General features: G+C 45.4%; 1 protein-coding gene across 5 annotated transcripts in view; it reads right to left on the bottom strand.

The window, feature by feature from the left end:
* LOC126563331 (ion transport peptide-like) overlaps positions 1-22,092 on the bottom strand; it is a 31,084-nt gene extending 8,992 nt beyond the window's left edge. For 2 of the 5 annotated variants that reach the window (XM_050219964.1, XM_050219963.1), the window contains exon 1: positions 22,023-22,092. In XM_050219964.1, the coding sequence (XP_050075921.1) occupies positions 22,023-22,037 (15 nt within the window). In that variant the 5' untranslated portion in view covers positions 22,038-22,092. Of the gene's footprint in view, positions 1-3,705; positions 3,774-15,087; positions 15,155-18,480; positions 18,619-22,022 lie in introns of those variants that run through there. The other 3 variants (XM_050219965.1, XM_050219966.1, XM_050219967.1) reach the window with 3 other exon arrangements.
* Between the last annotated feature and the right edge of the window lie 632 nt (positions 22,093-22,724).

Below are 22,724 nucleotides of genomic sequence, written 5' to 3'. Positions count from 1 at the left end.
TGCTTTAACTATATTGATTGATTTGTTTCCCACCACATCTCCGATCCGGTGTCGGTGTGTGAATGCAGTGAAGCGCGCTCATTGAAAGAACTTTGAACATCACAGCCAATTGAGTTGATTAGAATGTGTTCATCGGGATAAGATGCCGACAGTGCCGCGCCGAACTCCCACTGTCTCCAGCGGTCTAAGCACCGAAACAATCGGTCAACCGGTACGGAGGAGATTGTGATTTATGGCCCACACATTCATAAAAGCATGCGCAGGCTCCCGACATTTGCATCGCTTTGCCATTGCCCTGTTCGGGTAGTGGTCGACCCAACGGGGGAAGAGCGCTTAAGAAAGTCGAAAGGCGGAAGGGAAGAATTTCTATCGCACATTCCAACCCATCAAACGGTGGTGAACTGTTTTGACCGATTTAAAACAGTTTCGATTATAGGTCCGCAGCATCCGTCGTCCCGGTGTCTTGGTCATGCGGCTGATCACGCCGTTCGAAATGATGTCATCACAGCGTACCATTCGGGTGAAATGTATGCGCTCACACCCAGGCACAGTCGGCAAGGATTTCAAGCACTCAATCAACCGACAGGGTGAACAGGGCGAGTCCTTTCATTTGTACCGCGGCTCGAAGTGTTTCTGTTCAGTGTTTTGCATTCAATTGAAGATCAATGAATATCTCCGTCCGACGACAAGCGGACACATATTTCAGCGCCTGTCGGTTTGACATAATGGCGACGCTCGGTGGGTAAGACACACTGTCAATATCGGGCGCGCTTGTCAACTACTTGTTCTTCCATAAGCCTATCAATCACCGGCACACGTTGGACACTCTCATATCACCAGTGTCATCGCGTGCTGCTACAGCTAAATCTCAAGCACGGTAAGCGTAATCACAACTAAAGCCACCGCCACGTCGCGGAACATGATGCGCACGACTATTAATAGTCTGCATTTGTTTACATGGCCACCATTGACGGACGGGTAGGTCCATAAATAGATGAACTATAATGGCATGCGAGACCGCTTTACGAGGTGTGTCTCTGTACGGAGGTACGTTTATTTCCGATCGCATTCCGGCCGAACGGATACTTTAGGGGTGGACAGGTGAGCAGTTTAGCTTATCAGATGGAAAGGGACGAATCCTTCAGGTCACAGGTAATTATAGAGTGGCTAATGGTGTGATCGATGAGTGTGGCCACGATCATCTGTTAGAGGATGTACAAGAACGGAAACAAAAGCTGTAAATGTTTACAGTGAAGCATCAGATTGAACCGTCACGGATGACAATCTTACGTCAAAGTATACCCAACAGTGAACGTCACTATAGTGTGAGCTCGATGGGATAAAGCTATATCATATTCCAGTCCCGTTCCACGGTACGAACCACATTGCTAACCACGTGATATTGTGGGATGCTCATTCATCATCAGCTACTTTAGTGCGCTCGAGCAACGCCAAGTTACGCCTCTGTCACACTACCCGTTACGCTGCCGTTCGTTCGAGCCGTGATCGTTTGCGAAGGTTGCGTATTTGCAAAATATTTGTTTTGTACATACTACACTAACAAATTGATCGACACGGGTACCGGTTCGGAAGCATCTAATCACGAGATCGCAAAATCCGATTTCATGATTCATTATCTCGTCAGCTTCTCGGCAAGCGGATCGGGAGATGAGTGTTTGTTTGTTTGTTTCGAGGGATACTTAAGAATTCTGTTTATTCAACAACGTTCCGCTGCTGGACGGGCCTATTGGCACATGATTAAAACGGGCGGCGGCAGTACGGGTCGGCTTAGACGTGGTACATTGAGTTCAAATCATGTAGTTGCTGCGTTGCGTTGCGTGGAGGAATGTGGAACGAATGGAATTTCTTTCACCTCTCTCGCACTACGTTTCGGTGTGCCACTGCACACTTCCGAACCATTTACTGCTCCAGCACAAGCATCCACAGTGAAAAGTGTTGATTAATACGTAATACGAGAGATTGACGACGATAACCACACCATGTTTTGGGCGGCCGACATTTTTAACGACATTACCAATTAGAAGCAATGCTACCGGTAGGGTCGAGTTTGATCGACTATTGTGTTTGATCGTTATTGACTGTTTGAATCGCCGGACCGATAGTTTAAAACATAAATAAAACAATTAGCGTTTGTGTGCCCGAGAACGCACCTTCCGGACAACGTCAGGCACGCGTTTACAGTTCGTCCAGTTTGATTTGTTGCGTCAAAAAGATTTGCATAGTTGAAGGCACGATTCGTTCGCATACAGCTGCGCCGGTGAATATGCGATGCTTTGAATATAAAGCTTCTAATTAGAATTAATGCGTAGCTAGATTACCGGTGCTATCTAGAACACACGCTAGTGCTTTTGTAACGTAAAGAGTGTGTAACAATCGGGCAAGCTAATCAAATTCACGAAGCATTTAACATGTGTCCTAAACATACGATCCAATAAACAACCAAACTGCTCCTGTCACATAATTTCCCCAAAGCCAAACTCACCAACGCAGTGCGCAAAAACTCTCAGTCTCAATAAAATAAGCTGAATAATTGAGTAGCAAAAGGGAACCGGTTGCTTAACGCGGTGATCGCAAAATGTGGCAGCATACAGCGACTCGTTCAAAACTTGAATTTCGATCGCGACAGACAGTATGGTACCAGCGTATGTAGCGCCGCACGAAAGAAAATACATTCCCACCGAGTCCAACCTGCCCGGGCTTCGCTTGGCAAACTATGTCATTCGAGGGTTGGTGACAGCGAGTGACTTCAACGATCCGACGCCGACGGCATGGAGTGCGCAGAAAGCTCCGTTCGGTGGTGCAAGTTTTCGCGCGCAAGACTGCACGGAGACGAAAGGATACGATCGGACCACGCGCGGCATCGTGCGCCTTTGATACGATCACCTGCCGTTGATACATATAAATGTATATAAAACCAAATCAATATGTAAATACAAAAGCTGGTCTGCATTTGCATTTACCGCATGTTTTCCGTCGTCCCGGTTGGCACCGAATTCCCGCAGCCCCGGTTGTGCCCTACCCGATCAAAACTTAATCTCGTTCGATCGCTAGTTTCGTCGGACGGGGACGGAGAGAGCGAGCGCGTGTGAAAACGGAACGAAAGAGACGATCTCGATTCCGGCACCGCAATGTCTCCCCATGGCGGGTCACGATAGCAGCGGACGGATTTACATTTTGTTTCACGGTTGTGAAGCGACGAACTGGCTAACTGATCGCCTGCCTGATCAGCATTTCGATGGCGACGAAAGTGCGCGGAGCAGTGGGACGATGTGAGCCCCGAGTGTCACCTGATGATAGAGTACGCTTTTGGCAACAAAAAAACGTCATCATCGTTGGATCGTACACTGTAGGCCGCTTGCGGGGTACGTACGCAAGGTGCATACTAATCGCCACTGGTCACACACTATCGTCCATTAAATCGAGCAGCCTGCGTGCCAGGCATGACTGAGCTGAACGCTAACGTTGACCAAAACATCTGTTGGCGAGGGATTTGTAAGCTCACGAACTTCAATTTCGAATCATTTTGACGCACCTTCTACCGAGAGTGGAAGAAACGGCTGGCGATTGGATGTCAAATTGCTTATTTGGTAGAGAATTCGCTTACTTTCCACAGTCACACTTACACACACACCGATTCACTACATCATCACATCGAGTGCTCTGCTGCTTAATCCCGAAACTTACTGTGAAAGAAACTGCTCGAATTCTGGCACTCGAAACTGCACACAATCACTGTTTATGCTGCTTACTACTACGATGTCAAAGTTGGTAAACACACAGGCACAACGTTTTGATTAAGGGACTATCAAACTATAAACAAACAAAAAATCCACCACTTTGATTCGCTCCTCCGAATCAGGACTTCTTGGTGTTTTAGAGATTTATTGCACGCGCACCACACACAAGTGCCAGTATGATCGGTGAGTGAGAAAGTTGCTCGAATAAGTCGCACAAGGGTAGTGGTTATTTGCTCGTGATCGCGACACTCAGAGGCGCGGGAACAGCGCTATTGCTCGATTCGCGTAGATCGCTTGTGTTCGATGGTCGCCGTCTCAGACAAGACTAGCCGATCGGCCCGATTGATCGGTGATCTTAATCCAATCATGATGATTCGTCCCCCCAGCACGATCGTGGGAGACTCCCCACTCCCCCCGAAGACGGCGTTCGAGCGTGTTACTCGCGAGCGAGCACCTACCACTGTCTGCGTGCGTGTACGCGCTGTAGTGTGTGGCGCAAAGTGATCTCGATAATAGTGGTGGTGATGCTGCTGTAGCTGCTGCTGCTAGTTTCCTATCGTGCTCGGAACCAATACGTTTGCTGGAAACGTACCCCACCCCAGCGACACACTGTACAGCGGTACGCCAGACATTCGGGCGCGCGTGGGATTGGTTCGGTCGGGCCGTGGGTTTTCCGTGTACTATCCATTTGGGAAAATGCACCGGGACTGCCCGTCAATCGCAGCAAGCAGCAAGAGTCATACTCCGATCTGCTCTCAATGCACCTCAAATCACCTGTCTTGCGGATCGGATCCACTGCCGAAGCCTAAATTGGCGAGAAAACAACTGCGTCACGGTGGCCTAGAATGCGCCTGACATCAGCACATGGAATGAAGTGTATGTGTGTGTCCAATAACAATGTTTCCAGAAGCGACAGTGGAAAGTGCCGAACCCGGTGGAGGATAATGATTGAAAATAGCTGCATCACAACCCTTCGCGAGTTGGCGGAAAATTCCCGGTACACACCCACGCCGGGTAATTGATCGTCGTGGGAAAATGAGTGTCCAGGGTGTACGCAACAAGGGTCCGGCTTAGAAATCCCTCCCCATCGCGTTCGTGATTCATTTGCGTTGGCGGAGCAAAGGGGATGGTTCCTTGCCGGGAAACGTGCCGAGATTGGACAAACAAAACTCAATCATTCCTCGGCATTACTAACCGCTTAAGTATGCGGGTGAATGTGGTTTTTTTGCCGTGACCTGGTAGATTTGCTCCCAATTAATTAGTACTATCGTTGCAGGAAGGGAGCCGCAGTAATGTCACTACTAATCGACTCTCTCGTGACGCTGTATGAATGGGGGATTTTCCCAACAATGAGTAATTAGTGAAGGATAATTTGTTCCCCCGTCTCGTTTTGCATCTTTTTCTTGCTCGGAAATCTGGTTTGGATAAGTGTAACGAAATCAACACCCGCTTCTTAGAAATGCTACCAGCAGCAGTGGTACCTCGATCACACGGTTTGCTGGATTCGATGTATAAATAGCAGCCATTCTGAAGCCGGATGCAATTACGCCACCGATTCGCCGGCCAATTTCCATCGGCAAAGCTCCAGTGAAATGGCGCAGCAGGAAAAGAAAAATTGCGTCCGATAACTTCTTCGCTCCCTTCGGAGATGCGGCCCGTAGTAGCAGTGTGGTTTGGTAGATCGCAGAAAAAAAAACCACATACTACGCACAATATACCCGGTCTGTCCTGTGCTCTTCTCGAGCTAATCATGAGCCAGCGCCAGCGATGATCGCCGCCTTCGGTGTGCAGTTTTGCACACTGCGTCGCTTGCACCATCATTCTTGCTAATGTGCGTACATTCCCGGGACGCCGGGTGAGTAGTAGTTGCCGGCTCTTAAAGCCGCCGCACACCGGGGTAGGGGGAGACCCGCGGTGAAGATCGGTTGGTGGTCGTCGTCGGTCAGATAAATAAATCAATTATTTATAATTATACATTTTTATCATCCCACCGTTTTGCTTGCTTCCTGCCTGTTGCTCGGTCGATGAAGCTGATTCACTCTCCCGTATCCCGGGTTCCCGATAACCAAAGCAGGCCCGATCCATGCCCTGCTGTTGCAACAGGGACTTAACGAGCCTGGCAAAAAGGGTGTGGGAAGAACATCTTGGCGTTGCTGCGTGCAAAACAAAAAAAAACAAAAAACAAACGCCTAGTGCGACCCGGTGCAGTGCGCTGCGTCAAACCGCAACCGGGGAGACCTTTGAGACCTCCCCGTGGTCTCTATGCGGTGTCGGTGTCAACGACAGTTTACAGCTGCGTGCCGTGACACACCCCTTTTGCGGCGCGCATTTCATAACGTGACGACGGTCGGTGTCGTGACCGGTGGGATTGGATGCAACTCCTCTAGTGACGGGTGAGCCTTCCTTCGGTTGTTGCTCACCTTGCGCGTGGTTGCGCGTCTTGCGCGCACGGCGTTTTGCGCTGTGCCGACGTCGTCTTCTGTCGTTTTTGCAGATTGCAAAGGAATGCGTCCCACAAAAGGGGTGCTGCACTCATTTTTTTTGTTGTTGTTGCTGTTGCTTGCCGTCTTACTTCGCTTGTGTAGCCTTTTTTTCCCTTTTAATTTTCGCTACACTACGCACCGTGCACCACCGTACAGCACTCGGCAGGAATACTGAGCAGACTGCAATATCGGTTCGGCTCCCGGTTGGCTGGGAAAGTACGCGTACGCTTTCGAACGTAGCCTGGGAAATGGCGGGAACTGGTGGTCCGGCGTGCGGGGCAGATACAATGGAAATGCACTCATGGCATAGTGGACTTGCGCCGGTGGATTGCTGCAACGGAGCGCACTCACTGCGTCCGTGGAGGCCGGGACCATTGTATTTAAATTCGTGTGCCAAAAGGAATGCGGACAATTTAAATGTCAAAGTGTTGATTAAAGAAGTGTGGTGCGCTGCGCATACTACACCACCAAAGTGTGACCCCACATCCAGTACCCACTTTCTCTCGCTCACTCCAGGTCTCTCGTCTTGGCACACTCATCACCAAGCGCGATCGAGAAAAAAAACCCCGGGAAAGCAGAAAACTTGCTGCTCCTTCGGGACGCAAGCGCGTGGCACAGGAGTACAAGTGGGAACAAGTGCAAAATACTCTTCTGATCGTACTGGAAAGCGATAGAATGATATCTTGTTGATCGAGTTTTTTTTTTTGTCACAAGAAGCATGTTGTAAAGCCAACGAGAAAACACACGAGATCGTACAGCGGAAAGGGCGCGAAAAGTGAAGTAGAAATGCATCGAGTTCAAAAGTGTCACGTAGCATATTTTCTCCAGCAATTGTCAGCCAGTGTGGTTGTGTGCGTACGTTGGAGTTATGTTTCACTTCGGGGTTTGTCACTTAATTTACTGGCAAAGGGGAGAGCAACATTGACTGGCTCTCGCTCTACACTTCAAACTGCAAGAGAACAACGAAATTCTTAAAAGAAATATACAAACTGAGATAGGCTGAGACAAGCAGGGAACAGATTTTTGATTACATTTTTGTCATAAATTTCTCGATCTCGCTAAGCTAATTTTATGATCACAAGCGGACATTCTTCTGTCTTATGTTCCCAGCCAACACAGTGATTCATATTTAATTTCTATGATCACCGCAAAAATGGCAGGAAGTAAACACAACGGTAGCACATATCATTCCCCGAAGGAATCCCTTTTCTTCGGCGTCGCGGAGTTCTGCACTTGCCACACACCACGCACAAGACCGCGCATACACGTGCCGTTGGTAGAATGGGTAGCAACATTTTAGATGCGCTATTTCCTGACCGTGTAGCCTTCATCTATGGCCGGAGAATCTTGACCTGCCATTGAACAGCGGATTACGGATTCCCTTACGGCATTCGTGAATGTTTGGACGGTGAGAAGAAGAAGAAGAATAAGAAAACGTGTCGCCGACACACTGCGCGAGACACTTTCCGTGACCGATTGCGCAAAGGCCCGCCATGCGCATTCGGTTTCTGATTACGGCCCACGAGCACGCGGAGACCGATGAACTGCGTTGCAGACGCGTCCCCACAGACGCACGCACCTCCAGCGGCCGAGGCACGTTTCACGGGCGGGTCTGGATAAGAAGGTGCACCACCCGACCAGACAGCGCGACCTGCGCGTCTGCTTGGATCTTGTTGGCGACCTTTGTGCTTCGCGTTTCTATTTCGGCGATTCAACACGCCCTACCCAAAGCGCCCCGACACGTGTTTGCGCCGTGCCGTGGCAGGTTGACCTTGCCATCTTGATGGTGTTGTTGTTGTTGCGAAAATTGGCGCCACTTGTGTTGCTCGCGCTCAACAACCGATCGTTTGATGTGGATCGAGAATGTGTCTTCCTCCATGTGCGAAACGGGGGTATAGAGTAATGGATGGCGCCATCACGAAAGGGAACGACAGTTTTTGGCCGTTTCGCCAAACGGGGACCGTCGGCACCACGATGTCCTCGATTCATTGTCGGAAAATCGACTGACAAGTTGCGAGAATTCGTCATTTTGCCGCGCATTCCTTTGCAACGATGTGGATAACGCGCCGGGGGCATTGTGCAATGTCCGTGTGTTGGGAAGCGTAAGTTCTCTACGTAAAAAGGTTACGAAACGGATGGGTAGGATTAGAGCATTGCGAAACAACAACAAAAAAACCAAGCTGCACGATTCTCGCATCCTCTCCAGAGGAATGGAGCACTGTCGTGGCTGATGCTCTGTAGGTTCGCCGAATGCCGGTTCCAACGCTATTCCAACGTCCGCAAAACGAAACGACAAAATGTCGGCTAAGGATATATTTTTGGCGCACACGGAGGGTAAGGTTGTTTTGCTAATTGTTGTATCGCTTCAGCCCAAACCCATGGGGCAGACATCTTCAAATCCGACCGTCAGTCATTTGTCAGTACAATCGGTTTCTCGGTACTGTCACAAAACTATGTCTCCGTGCCGAGTTCCATGAATCCTGGGGTCTATAATCAGATTCTGACTAAATGGACCCAAACGAACCTCGGGATGGCCTGTAGGATGGGGTGTGTGTGTGTGTTTTTTTTTATCTTGCACAACACGACCCCGGTTAGGACGAGGGCTTTTTTTGTTGAGACGATATACTTGACTTTGATGTGCAAAAACCGTGACAAAAAAACGCAGTCCCCATGGTTTTTTGCGACATCCCAAATTTTGACCACCAAACTGTCAGCAAATGACGTTTGACTTAGTTGAAACCAGACAAACAGCTTTCAAAGCTAGAAAGATAATGTGACAAAAACTATCAAACAGACATGTTGGCAATAGACGTGTAATTAGGACGCTAACTTTTTGTCGCATCACAAGATGACGCTCCATAAATTACTGCTCGCAACAACTACAGCCAACATAAGTAACCTAATCGTAGCACTTACACACAGTCCCACCTCCAGTGCTCTTATCAGTAGTACGGAATACTGGAATCAGAGCACACTATATGTAATGAACCACTCCAACCACCAAGGAAAATCCAGAAATCCCCAACAACCTGTTAGTAGCAGCAGGCGCACACAAAATCCGGTAGACTTCGTGACGATCACTCGCTAAGATGGCAGCCGCCAATGAGTCTAACTCGTTCTCCGTGCCACCGCACACCGATGGGGGTTCGATGGCGGCTAGTTTGCCTACTGGGTAATTATCAGTCCAACCGATCTCTCCACCGCCCGCACCCCCTGCTGGAACCAATCGAGCTGAATGTTGTGTCTTGTGTCAGTGTCTTGATTAATTTTCGTTTTGCTCCTTTCTGTACTTGTGTGTGTTTTGTTTTTGCCTAAACGCATTCTCCCTTTTATAACGGCAGCTAACTAATCGTTTACCGCTCGCTCCCCATCCCGACAACAGCGCGCGCTTCTTCTCCACGAGTGCGGTGTTAATTGAAAAAGAATGTGTGCGGCCATTTCAACGGCTAGGGGCAGCGCTCGGGCAGCGCAAGAACTGGTCCTCCGTTCTCCAGCATTCCACCAGCCATTTTACAACCCGCCTGATTACTCACCAAACTGCGGGAGTGTATGACGTAAACCCGGCTGCTGAGCATTGCAGTAATTTGAGCCCCGTGCACTGCTTCCCCACGTGCCCCTCAAACCCTCAAAACTGCGTGCTCGCCCTGCTGTCAAAAAGATCAATCCTTTTTGCGAGAACTTCGTGCGAGCTTTCCCAGCCACAAGTTTGTTTTTTTTTTTGCTGTGGTGCAGTAGGACGTGCCCCTTTTTTACGTTCAGCACACCCTACCCTTATCGGTGACGTGCGGTAAACGTTTGTCAAACGATTCTTTCTGACCTTCCAAAGCAGTCGCGTCCTGAGGCAGCGAACCGCATTGGCCTGGCACACACCGCGCGTGTTATGCGGCTTGCCATCATCCGTCGATTGCTTCGAAACCGGTATATGTATTCGGTATGTTTGGTGTCCACTTTCCAACACACTTCCACACTGCCTGGCTTCCCGTCACCTCGCCGTCATCGGCGTCATCATACCAGCCGGTTGACATCGTTTGGGAAGGGAACGATCGCTGATGATCATGCTCGTGTTGGTGATCATCGACTATTCGGGTGGTGCATGCCGCTGCATCGGCTAACTGCAGCGCGTTACACTGTTTGATGAAAGTGGGCTCAGTGTGTTACGTCAGATCGACACGATTTGAGACGATCTGCCCCTCGCTTCCCCAAACGCTTCCTTTCCTTGTCCGCCTTGCCCAAGTGTGTGTAAACGAGACGGCGGGAGTGTGCTATCTGGCAGTATTAGTGGACAAACGGTGTGCATGTGCGAGCGAATCGACGGTCCACGAGAAGAGGAAATGATCCAACGAGTTAGGAAAGTCCGTCGACCACAGGGAAGCAGAGACAACGGGGACTCTCAGAAGGGCTGTAGCGCGAAAGTAAAAGTGAGCACATTACATTTAGGATTGGATTGGACCCCACCCCCCCTCCCTCCCTTGGTACTGCTCGGAAGCATTATAACACAATTTTCCGCCACATTCAAAGGCCCCCGGTCCCATTCCGCCATTTATTCGATAACAGTTTTCAACGGTGCAGAGTTCCGTTGCTTCCCGTTACCGTCGATTCAGTCTGGATTCGGTGGAGTTGAAATGTACGCGAATAAAAATGTTATTTGATGCATCTTTTCCTTTCTTGGAGACTGGGAGAATTTTAAAGACCTTCTAGTTAAAAAATATGAAGAAATAAACGCTCGGAACGAATATCACCAAATGACGGCAATTGATGCGAACTTTGTCATCATACATTCGACTAATCTAAACATTTCCTTTTCTGATTTCAAATTGACCCGATCTCGTCGATGCAACTCTTGATCGATTTTCGGAACTAGTCGCTCACTCAGACACACTCTGGAATTAAGAGGGAAAGCCTGACGGCGCCCCAACAAACCCCCGTTCACCGCGACTTCGTTTCGATCTTGCGAGTGCGATTTGCACGCGATCGCCTTCATTTGTCGGAACAGGGCGAACGCTAAACTGCCACGATAAAGTAGATAACGAATGACAGGAAGCATAACTGTATGTGTGCTTGATATGGCATTTCATTTCCTGCCCTTTTGCCTCGCGATCGCGATTAAGATCTCTGCTGCCGCGAATACACACACAGGCAGAGTGACAGGCAAGCGAACGGGGTCCACTAATATCGTGATCGCGATCATTCATTCTCGTCCCGTATCGCCCCGCATGCCCTGTATGCACTTCGTGTTGAATGGGTACGTCTGGGTGCGTGTGTGCCTTTGTGTCTTTTCGCTTCTCCTCTCTTCAAGTTTTTGACAAATGTTTCGTTTTGTTTTCATTTTGCCGCCACCCGTTCTCGACCGTTCCCACAACCCGCCCCGAAATGGGGGTTGATACTTGAAAAATTTCAAGTAGCTTTTGCTTCCCCAATCCCCACACTCCACACGTTTTTCCCTTGAGAGTTTTCCACACTGTGCCGTCGCTTTATCCGCGGCGGCAGTTGCCTTTTGGCGGTGCGAATGCGTGCCACAGATTGCTACGAAACGCTTTTACTCGTTTTATTTTGGTATGGGGTTCGCGGCCACCGCGTGTGCCGCCGGTGCGGTGCGGTGCGCAAGTAAGTAAACCGTTCGGACCCCACACACTCATGCGCCGTCACCCGTAAAGGGATGCTGCGATTATTTTCACCTTCCCGTCCCGTTGCGGTACGCTTTTGCCACCCAGTCTGGTCAGTTTTTTTGGCGTTTGGTGAAGGAAAGACACCCCACTTGGTTTACCTTTTACGCTTATACTTTGCTCGCTCTATCTCGCGCGAGATAGTCACGATTACGCCAACATAAAACCACACTTCGGCAGTATCGAGCACGGCCAGTTTCGGCTATCCTCCGCGGCACGTTTGGCGGAAGAATAACTCTACGGTGCGGCTGGTAGAATATTAGTCTCCGCAAGCGGATGCTGGTACGGTTGGATATGATCGCTTGAATCGGAACTCTTGTTGAGATGCTTGGTTTGTTTTGGGGGGAAAGTGCGGCTAAGCACAATACACACACACACACACACACTCACACGAGATAATTGCACTTGCACTTCAATGCACTAGTCGATCTTCACTTAGTGGACCTAAAGCCACGAATTTTTGTTTTCATATGCACCCTCCAAGAACACAAAACAAATGCAAATAATTCTGACTTCACCGGTACTCTTGGGATGCTACACAAACACTATCATTTGCCCGTTAGTCATGAACGGCTTGTTGTGAAAGTAATATTTAAAACAACTCCACCGGATTGAGTGTCCTCCTTACTGCTCGGAGCGTTCCCTGATTTCCTTACGATCGGCAGCGGATCGTGCGATCTTCCGGACGGTCCGGACACAAACAACGAGAGGGAACAGTGCGGTAGCTTCGTTACTATTGATTGTAAACAGAAGCCCGCTATCGGGGCACACAATTTTGCACTTTCTTGCAGAGCGAAAAAGCGTACGAAAACGATCTGCGCTGCGTTGTTGTGCTTAAGCGCAGCGATGGTTCTAACGATTTATTCGTCCGGTTGCCCGAGCAACGATCCAGCGATTTCGGTACGCAATTTTAACCACTCCAGATGGTTTTGCACACAACAAACAAACAAATAAAATCCGAACGGCACAAATTAGCACTCCGTCTACGATAGGGATTTAATTTCGCCGTTGCGAATAAAATCTTTACTTTGTTTTTCTTTCGCTTTTGCTTTTTTTCTCTTGGTCACTGTTTCCCGGCGACGGAAATAACGCACGGGTGTAAGATCGGTTTAAAGAGACGCACTTGGTGTTGTTTTTTTCTTCTTCTTCCTTTAAAGCGTGTGTGTGTGTACAATACAACGGATTTCGCGATTCGCGAACTGGCACGCGCTTGCTGCAACCACGAGACGACACTGACGATTGCGCGTTTAATAACGTTTTCCGACGTTAGCGGGTATTTAAAGTACGCGCGGGCTTCAGCGAATGCACATAAGAATTGGGTTATCCCGAGAGCAATGTAAGCTTTTGGCGTGTGTGAAGAAACAAAAATTGGACGGCGTTGCATTTTTATTGCTCGCTTATTCCTGTCGTTTTGTGCAGAAGGATAAGAAAGCGCGTTTACTGTTAAAAGCATTTTTTGGATAATCTCTTGCAACGCTATTAACAAGTGTTTTGAATTGTAGTTTTAAAAAATCAGACAGAAGCGTCCCAGAAGCTTATTTTAATTATTACTGTAAAAAATAAACATAAAAATAAATCTATGTTTTGTGCGTATGCTGCGGTGTGTTCTCAATGCAAAAAAGGCAACATGACTTTCATGATGACCCAACACATCCGCACATGAGGGTGAGCACACACCACCGGCCACCAGGGCAATGGCAACAGTTGGTGCCATCCGAAGACATTCGAAGAGAGTTTACTCTCGTGGCTTTCCAATGGTCGTCTACACACTGGCATCGTCAATTTTTAAAGCTGGTGTTACGGTCATCTGCGACCCTTAATAAGCTAAGCGTGGTGTCATTGGATCGGATAGCATTTTTGATGGCAGGAATACATAAATTTTAATTACTATCATAAGTAAATAAATACGCTAATAAACATGGCAACGAACAACTCTGCGTTGTTTGCTTTCCCCACAACAAGCACGTGCTTATCTTACCTAAAAATGTGCTTTTTTTTGGGTTATCCCATAATATTATTAGGGGTAGTTCTTTAATTATTTGCCACGTCGTGTTTCCTAAAAAAAACACAACATTACGTCTTTTGTACCCAGGGCCCTACAATAAAATATGCCGGGATGATCTTGCTAACAGTGTTATTGGTTTATGTTTCACCCGTCACATGTGTTCCGTCCTTCTCTGGATGATTGAATTTCCTCTCCGTGAAAATTCAAGTGAGAGAAAAGAAAATCATTCACTCATACATGCTAATGGACGTCTTGAGCCGATTCATGCTTTTAAAATGTAAGGTAGCAGAGGGCAAGAATCCTCTTTGTTTTTTTTTGCGATTATGCATTTTTTTTAAAATTGTCAAACGTGTCTTATTTAATCTATAAATATGAGAAAAGCATTTAAATAAAAATAATTAATCAAACGAAAAGAGGATTTAAGTTTTGAGCAACATTTAATATTAATTGTTGAAACTCATATACGCTTACATAAATAAACATATTTTTGTCAGAAAAAAATGCTTTTTCAGACATGCTAAGTTTGAGTTTAACAAAAAATACAAAAAAAAAAACCTCATTTTAAATCAGTTTTCATACATTTTGTTCATTACTATTCAAGGCATTAGTTGATGGGTTGTAAACTATTTTGAGTGTATTGTGATTTTACAAACAGCATTTATACCGGCATTCTAAGCATTAGGCCCCTTATTCCGCTACATTGTAATGCTTTGTGTTTCGGAATTTTCCATTGTTAAAAGAAATGGTAATTTATATTTACCGTTTCTTAAACATTTTTGTTGAAACTTTAAAGTTGAACGGTTTTTTTTTTCAATTTTATTATTTTTAATGCTTGCACTAGTGCCTACATCAATACTATTTTCTTTTATTATTATCTTTTTAAGTCAATAATTCACCAGACTGCGTGAATGGTTGAGATGAGTGTGCTCAGAAATAGCAGAACAAAACATATATTTTCTTCCCTTCTTCTTCTTTCCCGCATAATGCCCTTTGCCCTACGATAGCTGAGAAACACAAGTGTTTACATACGACCAGATTAATAGCATTTTATTAAAAATGGTTTATTGTGTGCGATACATGTTGCTCTGTGATGATAAAATCCCAAAAAAACGGATGCTACATAATTGTATCGCCGAAAGTAAAAATACAATCGCATCAAATTTCGCCCAAATACACACCTAAACACACCTGTACACACAGTTGCAATAGAACCAGAAAAAAAAAACACTTTGATCACTTCACTACAGTGCCACTGCTAAACGGCTCTGTCTACACGTTGCTTTGTTTTATACCCAGCAAAGGTAGTCAAATAAATCTTCTGCACTGTTACTTTAGCAGAACACTGATTGTTTCGCTTTGGACTGTCGCGCAGCGCGCTTTCAGACAAATGCATTTTCCCTCCGATCACGTCGAACGCATCATAATCACTCGTAAAGAGACACATAAAATACGCACGCACACACCAAACCAAACCGATCCCAATACGCTACACACACAAATGCAGCGCTGCATCATGTGGTAGGAGAAATGCATTTCGCCTTCTTTCCTCTCGTTCTTGCTCTCGCTCATCATATGCTTTCTTTTTTGGCTACCCGTTTGCACCACCACAAGGTAAATGCGTGAGATGACAATGCACTTGCACGTCCCGTTGGTGCATAGTAGTGTGTGTGTGTGTGTGTGTGTGTGTGTGTGTGTGTGTGTGTGTGTGTGTGTGTGTGTGTGTGTGTGTGTGTGTATGTGTATTTATACCTGCGTGAAGCTGGATTTGCAGTAATGATGATGATGATGTTGATGATCCACTCCACTGCTTCGTTAAAGCTCTAGAGTGGAATGAATACATATAATGAACGCTTCAGCTGTTCCGCATGATCGTGGAAGTCTTCTCCATCCAGATCTCCAGGTTCATTCCAAACCCATTTATGCTTCCAGTGCAACAGGTGATTAGAAAACTACAGCATTAAATAAACACTTTGTAAGGATTTTACCGTCCCAGGAAGCGAGTATAGAATTTAATCCCTTTTCATTTTTTAGTTAAAAGATTTTAATGAAAGCAACGATAATGAAAGCTTAGTAAAATTATGGTATAATATGACGTTTACAACATATGATTTGGTCCAAATAACTAGCTTCGTTGTTTCCAAAATTTGTACAAACAACTAATCAAACAGATCTTTAATTGACTCAAGAGATTAAGAGATTCATTTAAAACACTTTGGATTCATTAAATATATCTTTAAACTGTGGAAGACATTTTGCGGGAAATATTCCCCGGATCAGAATCCACAAAAAAAAACCATAAAAAATCTGACCAAAAATTGTCTAAGAACTTTGATAGACGGGCGAATAAATTAGATCTTATTAACCCACTAGAACAGGAAGAATTGATACAAAGAAAGTTAAGCGATCCGAGATTCAAACGGCAGGACCGGTTATTGAATCCTGAATGGGCTGTCCTCCGGTAAATTGAGCATAGTATTTTATCTGTGTTGTTTAAATAAGATGAATGAGCCCTTGGATTACTCAAATTATTAATCTAATAGGAAGAAATTGTTCAGTTAATTGTTCATTTTTATCTTTTGATAGAAAGGCCTCGCCATCTTGCTTAAAACCAATAAACATTTGTATTTTTTTTCCATTTTGGTTGGGAGACAATGCACAGGAGCAATCCTACTCCGATCCACGAAAGGTGATCCTCTACCTTATCTCGGATGAGCTCGGTTCTAGTTCTGTGTTTGAAATTGTTGAAATTCTTTTCAACTAAAATATTTGAAAGATAAAATATAAGTTATCTCCTTCTGCTTCTTTTGCATCTTCTTCGATTGTACAACTTCGAGAAGCTTGTCTGTGTGGTAAACCAATAACTGGATTGCCAAGTCCTATGTATGGAGAGTCCGGAGTCTGGAAGGGATTCTATACCCGTTCCTACCGTACCGGACACCGAACCCTCTGCTGCATCTAAGAGCAAATTTAGTTACAGAACGTTGTCATCTGTCATGAATCACGGTGGTTGATTATCCAGGAAATCCCACCTGTAGCAAAACACCTAGTTGAACAAAGTATGGAAAAATCCAAACATAATACCGGAATCGGTATCCTTTACCTTTCACCTGCTTGGGAACATTTCCATCTCGCATATCAATCGCAAATGGAATTGTCCGTGCCAATCGTTTCCGACAGCAGCTGGGCGCAACCTTCAGCGCTGAAGGTAAGCACACGAAATAATGCTCACCAATTCCATCATCATCCACTAGTCACTTGAACGGTTGTGGCCTTCCGAACTAGAACAATCTAGCCACTGTTTACATACTTCAAGCTAATTGATGATAATTATCTAATAGTGCATTTGATGCAGTCTGATGCAATTAATCTGCAGCAAACGTACGCGCCCTACAACCCCGGACACTTGTGCACCTCGCTCGTCGCATTCCGGTCCGTCAATCGTTACGCCGTGCCGCGGACAGTTCAACGCTAATCGCAACGTGCACTTGCACGGTGTTGGGAAACATAATCGACAAACGATCACCTTCCGTCGGCTGAAATTGTAACACACCCGCCCGAGGGGGGGGGGGAGGCAAACCCCTTCTTCGCTGGAGGCAGCACGCATTGGTCCCCCAACCCCTCTACCTGACCAGCAGACCCGGGATCGTATTGCCAAGCCGCTGACACACTGCTGACAAGTGCACCCTCAGTAGCATTGACGGGCCCGGTGATCGAGAATAGCGAATTAATTTCTCATGCACCCGAAGAACGTACCGGGACACGGTTTGACTTTGACGTCGATCGTTGAGTTATTTTTATCATTCGGAGGAAGCACCGCGAATCGGATACTCCATCGTCTGGTTCACTTTTCCCACGACCTTCCTAATCGGGGTAATAATGCATATGGTTTGATAGAAAATGATTCATATGGCAAGCGATACGCGAAGTTGCTCGTGATACCGTTCGCGTGTGGTTAGGAACGATGATGAAGCGGAAAAATAATTACTTCCCTTACCATTAAACGTTCATTAAGAACGATTCGTAACCGATAGCGGAAAGGTTCGATATTTAAACACAGTTGTTATCTTATTATACAACAAGTTTGTGTGGTTTGGTTTTATCGATTTTTTACAAAAACCTCAACAGATCTCAGAGCTGTTCTCCAGTGACAAGAAGCTAGAACATTAACGACATGTGCCGTACCAAGAAACGAAATTGTTAACGATTTCTAGATGTAGTTCCAACTCCGTTTATGTTGCCATGATTATCCGGTGTTTGCCATCGTGTAACGACACGTGCGCATAATTCTTTAATGTGATTCTTTGAATAGATTTATTTTTGAACGCAATACCATTAAGTTCCCCCACGCATATGATGGAAAACTTTTATTCTGTACTTGCCATTAATGTGAATTCATTAATTTAATGACACATATCAGAGGAACATTTCTAGGACACACGTTTGCAAACATCCAGCGTCCCGAATTCCAACACTCCCGAATAATTTTACGCATACTTTAGAAACAAATAAATTCATCTACGCTGCCCACCATGCCCCAATTATCGCTTCCACGATGCCCCAACGATACTTACTTTTAATATTGAAAGTAACAGTCTCAATTCTCTACGCGGCCCCGCTCAGTTGCAGCTACTAACGATCGCGATGCAGCTGATCGTATACGACGTGTGAGTTCCTGCCGTGCAAATGGTGGCACGCTTGTATTGGTGTCGACCGTTACCGTTGGCCGTACGGTCGCCTTTGTCGATGTGCAAACGAGCCGAAAAAAAAAATCTCGTGTAAATTAGCACAATTTCGTCCCGTAACGCCCCGGAACGCGGTCACTAAAATGCCGAATATTCGTACCGTCACTACCGTCGCAAGATGGCCACTTTTTACGCACTGGCAAACAGTCGTAATACCTTTCCACCCGCGCACCACCGAACGTTGCGGTCAGTTGTATCTTTACGCTTCGGTCGAACAATCTGCAACCATGCACGCACCTGCATTCCATCACACCATGGAAGGCTTTCGTAGTAACACACCTGCGAAGGACAACGCCGCGCACAGATCGTTCGGACGATGGTTTATGGCTCGGCTGACCTCGCTAGACGTTGCTGCAGGGGTTTCATGTTTTACAAAACACTGCTTCCCGGGGCACTGGCTGCTTTTCCCTTGACGACCGGATGTGGGCTTCCATTTTTTCCCCCCTCAATCACTACTACTTCCTTCCACGTTCTGCACAGCTTCAATCCCACTTAACCCGTGTACCCGACCACAACCACAATCTCCAATAGCCGCCGACTATAATCGCCGCTACCAACGGATGATGTGACCGGATTTAGTACAATTCCTCAAATCTCTACCCTGCTTGATTAGCTCACCCAACCAACTCGGCACCGAACACGCGACCGCCCTATTGCTAGCTTGTATTATGCTCAGCGACAAACAAAACACTTTTCCACGGTTATGCTGTGAGGGAGTGGAGAGGGGGTCGATAAATTATGCTACACGGAGCACCCGTTCTGAATGCAAAAACACTGAACGAAATTTGCGAAACTTTCTATGCAACTTTCAACCATAAACTCTGCACTTTTTGACTCTTTATTTCGTATTGCACGGTACGGTTAAACGGTAAGTCGTTTTGGGCTAGGAACGAAACGAAATTCGTGCCACTCTTGATCCACTGATACCGATGTTCTGCAATGGCGCTATCGCACTGGCCCATCTCACGTAGGTCAGCGGTAACAGGGGAAAAAAAAGGCCTGCTCACGGTAGCTAAGGATGGATCCGACAGTTTGTCTGCCTTGCCCCGTGTTAATAGATCTGATCACCAACACTAGCGTACGGGGTCGCTTCATTGGGTAATTGAATTAAGTGTAGCGGAACGGTGCATCACGCATGTAACGCGGCACTTGGCGTTTTTGTTTCCCAGCGCAAGCACTCTGCTCTGTGTGCTTTGTGTTTTAGTACACTTTAGTACAATCCGTTTCGGGATCAGGCATGTTGAATGTATGAAGTATGTTGAAGGATTTTAAATAAATTTTTAAAATTGGATTCAAAAAAATGTTAAGAAAATGGAGACATATTTCTTGTAGTAATGGCCTTGATTGATGAATATAAAAATACTATGTTATAATATAGAAACGTTCTTTAATTTTAGAAAAGCTAAATCACGAAATATCCAACACTAAATTAATGTAATTTAAAATATTGACTGTCAATAAAAATTATTTTAAAAAATAAATAAACGAATAACACCTTGCTTTTAAGACACAATTAAAAGCATTACATACGATGAAAAAAACTCCATTTCCGTACCACTAATCTAAGCGTCGATCTAACAAACTATATTAATTAGTCATTCACTGTGCATTCTAATGGAAACAATTACTCATTCATTCATTCAGCAAAGCGGCCATTCTATTAGGATTATCCTGTTATATGACACTTTGGGCAACAGTCTGTACTTATTCCTCGTGTCAGTTGCTACGGATTCTTCCGGTTGCGTAAATGTGTCTCGCTGTTTCTATTTAACAAGAAACCTCGCCACTTAAACAACCCAATGGAAAAGAAAATCTTTAGCGAATTCTTTCCCCGTGTCTTACACAAATCTGGTAAGACTTTACCAGTTCTTGCTATACTAGCGACGGGGAAAATCGCTTCCCACCCGAGAGGAGGTAAAGGGTGTAAATACAACAGCCCGTCAATCCGTCATTCAGGTGGAAAATGTTGCCGCCTTTTGAGCCGTTACCGTCGAATGCATTGACAAACAGCGCAACAGGTTGTACGAGCGGTCGAACTGGTTGAAATACAATAGAAATCTTACCGCTGTCACTAGCAAACAACGATCATTCGGAACGAATTGGCGCACAGTGTTCTGTTGCAGGTTATGTGTGTGTGTGTGTGTTTTTATTGCCACTTATCTTAGATGAAGCAATAATTTTCCATTACATTAATTACCATTCGATTAGGGAAGAAAAGGCGCCGAGGGAAAACGGTTTCAGAACGTCTTTGTTAACGAGCGTGACATTGATGTATTAGGGGCAATTGTGGCACACGACGGATTCGCTCACACCGTCACAAGGATATAACAAGTTTAAAAAATCTTTACTCTGGATGTGAAAATACATCGTTCTACATACAAAAATACACTTTGATAAGTAGAAAAGTGGTGGGGTTTAACAATCAATCGATGTTAAATAAAAAGATAAACTGAATTTTTAAATTTTACCCTTATTTTAAGTTTAATTGATTTTTGAAGGAAAAAAGGGTTTCAAAATTAAAATAAGACATTTATTTTTAAAAAAATGTAGTCATATAACATTCTTTAATACGGAGGAAATGCCTTATCAATATGATTATAAAATTTATTCAACACAAGCGGTGTTGACAATACGGCACTGGACCGTCATAATTAATTATAAATTAATAAATAAATAATATAACATTCTTTAACGTAACATAATAAATAATTCAGAATCCTATAGAAACCAGATTTTTTGTAAAAATAACCTTTTTAATGTATTGTCAAGGGCCGCATAAGGGCCGTTGATGTACAAATAGGACTAGAATTACGGGAATTAACTGTTAAAAGAAGCCAACACTATGCCAGGTTCGAGGTTGTAGTTCCAATGGCAGGAATAGAAAAAGTATATCTACTTACTGTAAGAATAACTACGAAGCTCACGACATGGTTTTTTTCATTACCAATTTCATTAATATGGCATGAAGCGTATCTTGAATCGTTACAATTTAATCCAACATCACAACATAAAAGTAAGATATTCAAGAGAATAAGAAATCAAGCTCTATTGAACGGATTTCGAAACTGTACGTCAAACTCAGCAAACACCTCGATTGACTGGCACGCCACACCTATTATGATACAATTATGCAAATCAAGAATCGACTAACTTGGCAAACTGCAGATCATACGATACGGAACACGATCATGCGATCCTGCCACACTTCAAAGCCCGGTGGTCAATTCGATCAATGTTCAACGATTAATAACACCCTAAGGACGCTAATAAATCGACACGCTGTTTTTTTTTTTACACGCCACGCTTTCACGGTGGCGTATCAGAAATTCGTCATCACGTGATCGGTCACATTTGTAAATGATATTGTTTACCTTGATACTATCCATGCGCTACACTTAGCGCGGTTGAAATCCAAGCTGCAAGCGTTGCGTCTCCTTTGAAGCCGCTTAGACTGGCGTTGCGATAACTATCTCGAGCCTCTGGAGGATCGTTTGCTAATACGCAAGCACGTTTTTTTTTTATTCGCACTATTAGGCACCTCACCAAATAGAATTGTATTCAAATTTTTTTTTTATGAATGAACTTTGAAATAAGAAAGCACTGAAGCAGTACGACCGAACTGTCACAATCCAACAATCGAAGTGCAACGCATTCACAGAGGATGCTACAGCAGCACAGAAGATCGGAGCTACCCTTGCTACTGTTAGGACTAACAGTGAAATACTTGTGGTGGGCAAAATTGTTTTCCCATTTATATATAGAGGATAACGGCTTGCGCTTCCCCAAGCACTACACAAAACATCGACAACGAAAGCATCGGCAACAGCGGCAGCAGCAACAACAACCAACGCACAAGCATCCCTCAATTGGCCGAAAGTCCTCCCGCAGCATCCGACCGTCAGTGGCAGTGGAAAGGAGATGTACAATCGGCGAGACAGAAACAGCGACAATTGTGAGGGGATTTTCGCCATCGACTGATAGTGGCGAATGGGGCACATCCATAGTAGTGGTGCGAAAGAGCAGAAAAGCTTTACGGGAGAGCGAGAAAAGGAAGCAAAAGCTTTGGCGAGTGA

This window comes from Anopheles maculipalpis, chromosome 3RL (assembly GCF_943734695.1).
Source record: "Anopheles maculipalpis chromosome 3RL, idAnoMacuDA_375_x, whole genome shotgun sequence".
NCBI classification, from domain to species: Eukaryota; Metazoa; Arthropoda; class Insecta; order Diptera; family Culicidae; genus Anopheles; species Anopheles maculipalpis.
The sequence above is the reverse complement of the archived record's forward strand: the minus strand, read 5'-3'. Positions and strand labels throughout refer to the sequence as shown.